We start from the raw sequence: 7,206 nt of genomic DNA on the forward strand, positions 1-7,206 counted from the left end.
GAACACTGAAGAATACAACGCTTCCGGGGTCGGGGTTGGTAAAAGTGTGGTACAAATCAGTGCAGTCGAACCAGTTTTGAAGCACCTTCATGAAGAATTAGGCCATACAGAACAGAACAAATCAGAAGTGCTGGCACGTCGCCGATTTTGGTGGACTCACATGCGGCGTGATATTGCTCTGTCCCGTTAATCGTGGGCAGAGTGTGGTCAAGTAAAGGACCGCGGACCAAGTGCCTTGGCACCATTGCAAATGATAAAAGCCGGGCTCCCAAACGAATTGATTAGTGTGGATATTATTGGGCAATTGCCTATAACGGATCGAGGTAACATATATATATTGGTGATGGTTGATCATTTCCCCGAGTGGTGCGAGGCCATCCCACTTCCAAAACTGGATGCCTGGACAGTGGCCAAAACGCTGTTCACCGAATGGATCGCACGCTGGGGTGTACCCTACCAAATACTCACTGAAAGCATCTTGTTCAAAGAGCTGTGCCATATATTGAATATCAAGAAGACTCGCACTACAGCGTATCATCCTGAGGGCAATGGCATGGTACAGCGCACAAATCGAAATTTGAAAGGTTTGTTGAAAGCTATTATCAACCACGAGATGTTTGAGCACGAGAATGGTGCACTACCACGCTATCTACTGACTTACCGTGCTACTATCCAGGCGTCTATCGGACAAACTCTATCCTTTATGACGACAGGCCTGAAGATGCGAACACCCTCCTATACACTTTTACCTACCCCGGCCCCGGAAGCGTTGTATTCTTCAGTGTTCGCGCGATGCATACAGGCCGGCCTCTTTCGCAGTCGTGAACTGGCTCAACAACACTTGTGTGTCACCCAGAGATATCAGAAAGAGTACTACGATAGGGCTGAGCAGGATAGGTTGTTCAACCCCTCGACAGGGTTTGGTTGTCCCACCTGTCCCACCTGGTGCTATACTGACTAAGTTCTATAGGGCATGGAAGGGACCGTATACGATAGAGCAAGCCCTCATCGACGTAACCTACCGTCTTGTTCACCCTGGAAAACCCAGGTAGTCAACCGTAGTGCATGTCAACCGTCTCAAGTCAGCAAACATGATATCTGACAGCTCTGTGGACAGCGCCTTGCTGAGAAGGGGGCCTGTGTAATGTGCCGACAGATGTCAAGCTGTGCGCCAATTACAATGTCTTTTATCTACTTTCAGAAGTGGCGGCGGTAACTATGTTAGAACATGAAGACATTCCTGAATATCGTCCAGAGGAGATCGATAGCCCTTCTCAATGACTAACACCTTTTGTATGATTATATGCTTGTAACCCCGCATTCCGCTGTTGTCAACTATCGACGCCACGTGTTCTGCGGTTCGGAGAATAAACTGCTACACCGACGTTCATATGCTTCTCTGTGAACAGTTGGCGAGAACTACCAACTTACCGATACATCCAACTAACACGTCGCATTCTCCTTTTTCAGTCCCACCTGACTGCTATTCTTAGGACGTCCACACAGTGAGTTTGGATACTTTTATACACGCAGACATATTACATAATTGGCGACCACGCCAGGGGACCTCCAGGTTGCCACACACTAGTGGACCTAGGACAAAAATCCTGGCTCTGCATATATGCGTACAGGCCTCAGAGCTAGCACGTTGCTCTTTCACACCCGGTAGACGCAGCCCCATACACAACAGCCTCTGCGCATGCTCACCAGCCTCACGCACCACACCTAGCACCGACCTGTTCACGTAGGCCATGGTACACCGGGAACGGTGTTCTTCAAAAAGGAGACCAGTGCAGAACGGTGTTCTTCAAAAAGGAGGCCAGTGCTATACACGGTGTCTGTCAGTTTGATTGGTTTGTATGTAAGTATTGGTGATGTACAACCTTGCTTACTGGGCTTCGGCTCATGAGCTTTGTCTCTCTTTTCCATCCGCAGAAATTGTCGTGAACACCTGCATTCGGAGAATTGCTGTTCCCTGGTACTTCCATAGCGTGCGTGCTACAGTAGGTGATGAACCACGCTTTGGCCGAACGGGACGAAAGGGAGTTTCTAACACGTGGATATATATTAATTCGAACCTAGATCAACTCACTTTCTCTTAGGAGTGTGAAAAGCTCCTTGCCTGGTTTATGGGGGGGCTTGGGTTGGGTTGAACTGTCAGTATTGAGCAGAACAGAACCTTGTCTTGGGAAGAATAAGTGGGTTTATGGACAAAACGAGAAGGCAGTGCAATGGGATGGCTAGCACTTTAAAGTTTCCGTGTCGTGTGCGTGCGTATTATAAGGTGGGCTTGGAGAGAGCAGAGATATGGGTATGATAATCGCGATGCAGTCACCGCTATGCTGTACTTAGGTTCGTGGCTAGCCCCGTACATGAACGTGTTTGGCGAATCAGTTGGGGTTTCCAGGGTATTTAGGATTGGTCAAATAATCGCGACGGGGTGAGACAAGAATGGAAGGATAGTACTCCTTGGTCCATCGAGGATATACAATGGGTCGTCGTAGCCATCCGATCGATGCGCACTTCACCCCTGCAAAGTGTCATTGCGAAATTGGGCGGGACCAAACCCGCGTGATTGAAGGTGAACCGACTGCTTAGGGATAAATTCGTCCACCTTGGCAATTGCATTAATACCGCTGAACTGGTAAAAGGCGAAATTCTTACTCAAGTCGGAAGGCTCGAGCAGCATTCACGTACCGATATTTGTGGCGCCCACGGCTTGACTGTCAAGGGTAGCTGTACACTGCCGCGACCCGCTGTCTTATTTTATGAGTGGGAGGCATGATCGCTGCTTGTGGAAGACCTACGAAGACTCTGTTTAACTGCCAGTGCGCAGGTTTGGTGGGAACATCACCTCAGTGTTTCTGAAGTACTGTAGGTGGTTCTTCGAAAAGCTTCCTCTCATGCGACAATGCAGTCGGTCACACTCCACAGGTTACGGTGGTTAGGCCACGTACTTCATATGGCAGGGCCGCTTACTTTCCAGAGACCGGCCTTGTGTCGAATGGAGACGACCCATGGGCGTTGGGCTGATGACTTGGCAACGAAGCATGAAAGTCCTCATCAGTCAACGGAGTCGCGCTAACAAATGTTGTCTTCCCGGATTGGGACCGCAGGACAAGATAAAACCAGCGGTTACTGACTCTGGCGGATGTGGTTGTCGCTCAGCCTTGTGGGTCTTGCGTCAAAACTATCGCCTCCACTGCATAGCACCCAATCCCTGCAACACCGGACAGACGAAGCCACGCGAGTGCGTGCTCGCGCTTCCTTATTTCCCACAGTGAACGAAGCTGTAGCAGGTTGAACAACTGCACTTCGGTGTACGGTTTGTGGGCCGAAAGATTGACTGACTGATTCAATGATTGACTTGTAGATCATCAGGCGAAAGCGAGTGCAGAATGATGGGGCAGTTAACTCAATGACTATGCTTAGACCTTGAAATTTTTTCCCGGCCCTCAGCGTTTATCAGAGCCAAGGGTACTTAATGGGATGACAGGTACGGTTTGTTGTCCTGCTTGCATCAAAGTGCGGGCATTAGGAGTGGTCGGACAGACCGGGCTTCAAGTTATGAAATTTTATTTCATGAGTTTGACCGTACCGGCTGACCCGAAAATTTTAAGATCAAGACCGATGCAACGTGACAGAGTTCTCAGTCCCAATGTAGGAGCCTACAAGTTGTCATTAATGGGATAAGGCCAAGGAAAAGAAGTAGGCGGAATAAGAGGGCGGGCGTCATCAGTAGCCTATTTTTGGTCACTGGCCTCAATGTATGCAGCGAGTCGGGCGACTTGCGTGATGTCACCACAGGCTGGTCTACGTGGCATGACAGAATTTTAAGTTTTGTGAATCATGGGAGACTGCCATGGCTCCCACACCTAGACACGAGGACAGTTGGGGTCCTCAACAAAACCTTTGGCTCAAGTGCCTAATCGCAAGATGGCGGGTTTTACTGGAAATGCCAATGCGTTGCATTTTTTTAAAGAAAAAAGGTATGTTCCGATCTCCAGCCTGGAGATCCAGAAGACTGTTGCTCAGTCCCCTAACTATCGGTGAACGACGTGAACCTATCGCGAACCTGACGCGTCTATCGCACGGATCCCTTCAGTATGGCATGGTGAGTCACGGAGGCACGCACCTCTCCACACCATGTTAAGGTCTTATCTCATCGTGACGATCAGTTATCAGAGCAACGCCTTATATAAAAGGACCCCTAATGTGTCCCTTAACTTCAGGAGTGCGTTCGATTATGTCAATCGATCAGTGCTCCTAACTACATTTGCTCAAGCCTTAGGCTTCTGTGTACCTAACCCGGTCATTATATTCACATTTCCAGGTGTATAGGGGGCGAGATGGCTCAAGTGGGTAGAGCGTGAATTTACTAACCGGAAGGTCCGTGGTTCGAGCCCGACCTCCGCCTCTCGACTTCTCCTGTCTGGGCTTGGGCAACCTGGCAGTACCTTAGTCCTCGTGCCTCTTTCGGGTTGCATGGTAGTTAGGCACCGACAGGGTGTTACAGCTGAACGACCAGGTGTATAGGAATTTGTGAGGAACACTAAGGGCTTCTCTACAAGAGTCGCTTTCCGGTAGGGATGTCTATCTTCACTCCGGTCCAGCCTCATCATCGATGAAATAATGAAGTGAACAGGTTCTTCAAAACGTCGGTGTTCAAACCGTCGTTGGTAGAATACTGGTTCTGGAGTGCGCAGACCACATTGTCCTAAAGATGAGAACAAAGCACAAGTGCTTTCATATAAACTGGCCTTCATCATGTCCGCATGCTTCTTGCCTATCCTAAGTACAAAGTCATGCTTCAGAACGTACATGCCACTTACAATTCAAGGAGATTCACTGGAGGGCATAGAGTATTTTACAAACCTCGGTAGCTGTATTAGCTCTCACCGCAGTACGTCCGACTATGTTAGTGTCCAGGTCTGGAAGACGGGCAGCATGTTTGCAAATTTGCATATATCTGCGGGTCTCTAGGATCGTTGGCCCGTGCTACAGTAAGGATTTTTGTTTTGTGGTTGCGGTGCGTGGTCCTTGTGGACAAATAACCCTGGGGCATTTGACCACCGATGTTCCAGAAGCCTTGCTGGTGGCGGATGACGTCGATGAATTCCTGACCAAGTATTTGGGAAATGTGCCAGGTACTTAAGTAGCAGAAATGATCCAGCCTCATCAACTGCAGTGAATTGAGAGCTCAAGACGACCCAGTGTCTAAGGCGCGATCGTGATGACTGGAACTACCGTGGTTCAAACCCAGCTTCGACATGTTAATAGCTTCTGTCTGGGCTTGATCAGTCTGGCAATGTCCCAGCCGTGGTGCTCCTCCCGAATTGAATGACAACTAAACACAGGAAGGGTATCACGGCTGAACGATTATTTATTGTTTATGTATTACTTCGGCCATTGGGCCATATGCTTCGCATGGTGGAACATTGTCTGTCAAGAGGTGCGTTGTTATGCTTTCTTTCTTCAGATGGTCGAAAAATAAATAGGGGTGTGGAAGACACTACATAGACTTTGAATAATTTTGAGTAGGGATGGTGCAGCCTATGTTGATATTGCTCTTTAGGACAAAATGCTTGTTGGAACTTCAGCGTGCTCCCAACTGCTCTTGATAGGTTAGGATTACCGACATGCAAGTTTCATAGTTGACCCGCAAGCCATCTGCTTTGAGTGACCCATCCATCTGACGGATGCACAAATTGTTAACTTCATGGTTACATGTTTGCTCCTTTTCCAGGCTGTTCTGCTTTATTTTTAGAAATAGTCCTTGTTGACGCGTTGTCGGACGAGATGCAATTGATAGCTTGATCTGGACATGGTATCTGTAAGTTTCGAACCATTAGTGTCGTACTTTTCTATGTCCAGCAAACGAAACGCACTCCACGGAATGTACTACACTGGACTGTTGAAGATGTGGGCAAATGGATGCGCAAGTACGCTGGTCCCGAGGGCGAAAAGTACGCTCCTTTGTTTGAGGAAAATGCCATAAACGGTATGTCCAGAGGTTTTCTGTTCGTGCTCGAACCTGCTACCAGGCATCTGTTTGCGGATGATGACTGACGAATGGGCCATCAGGATTGGGGTCACTGATCAGGCCGATCGGTAAGTCTGTTTCTTCATTCGCCTCACACTCCCTGTTCGATCTCTCCAGTGTGGCACTTATGGGTCACGTTTATCGAATGCGATTGCGCTACGACCGAGAGGATATTGGTAACCTATTCAAAAATGCTTGATTCCCGCTGTACACTACCAACACGTTCTCACTGCTTTGTAAATACAAACCCTTCGGAAAAGCAGTTTATATTCTATCTGGTTTCATACGTAGGGTTCCCGGTAACTTATCCACACTCTCTCGTTCAGCCACAACATGTCTTACGGTGCGGCAGCTCGCAAAGACCCTGTTTATCAACTTGGAAACAAGTGTCTCGCTATTCCGATGGAGCTTCATCGAAAGAATAGACAGCGCTTATGTGCGAGGCTACGTGAACAATGGTCTAAATTAGTCGCAGATAAACAAGCCCCAGTTCATGATCTGAAGGGTGTGTTCGTTCTACTTCAAGGTGGTACCGACACTTATCGCGGAGATTCCGACGCGACTACAGCATTTCGGCAGGTGAGCAGTCCTTCACGTGATGTATGTTTTTCAAACTAGAACTTTTCGGGCGATGGAGGAACAGCTTCGAAATGCGCTTTCTGTGAGCTTTCTTTCATTACAGTGTTATGTGCTTCGCAGGGTAATATGAGTTTTGTGTCTGTTAGTTTATCCAGTCTGAGTTGTTGGGAGCTGATATTCTGTCGGCCTGTGGAGTCCACATGGAAAGGTCACATTTGTCCACCTTATAAGTGATCCTTCTTTGGGCAGGTGACTTATAAAATCGCGCAGCTTGTTGCGGACCTAAGCCAAGCTAAGAGTAGCTTTGTGTATCCTTAACGTGTGAGATTCCACGTGCGAGGCTACGTGAACAATGGTCTAAATTAGTCGCAGATAAACAAGCCCCAGTTCATGATCTGAAGGGTGTGTTCGTTCTACTTCAAGGTGGTACCGACACTTATCGCGGAGATTCCGACGCGACTACAGCATTTCGGCAGGTGAGCAGTCCTTCACGTGATGTATGTTTTTCAAACTAGAACTTTTCGGGCGATGGAGGAACAGCTTCGAAATGCGCTTTCTGTGAGCTTTCTTTCATTACAGTGTTA

At 48.2% G+C, this 7,206-nt stretch overlaps 1 protein-coding gene across 1 annotated transcript in view; it reads left to right on the top strand.

Annotated features, from left to right (window-relative positions):
- Positions 1 to 3,991: 3,991 nt before the first annotated feature.
- Positions 3,992 to 7,206, top strand: part of T265_08944 (hypothetical protein) — a gene marked incomplete at both ends in the record, with an annotated part of 35,961 nt that continues 32,746 nt past the window's right edge. Inside the window, 4 exons of the mRNA XM_009174887.1 lie at positions 3,992 to 4,114; positions 5,875 to 6,001; positions 6,045 to 6,111; positions 6,370 to 6,622. Coding sequence (XP_009173151.1) covers positions 3,992 to 4,114; positions 5,875 to 6,001; positions 6,045 to 6,111; positions 6,370 to 6,622 — 570 coding nt within the window. The remainder of the gene's footprint in view (positions 4,115 to 5,874; positions 6,002 to 6,044; positions 6,112 to 6,369; positions 6,623 to 7,206) is intronic.

The sequence above is a fragment of the Opisthorchis viverrini genome (assembly GCF_000715545.1).
Source record: "Opisthorchis viverrini unplaced genomic scaffold opera_v5_248, whole genome shotgun sequence".
NCBI lineage: Eukaryota > Metazoa > Platyhelminthes > Trematoda > Opisthorchiida > Opisthorchiidae > Opisthorchis > Opisthorchis viverrini.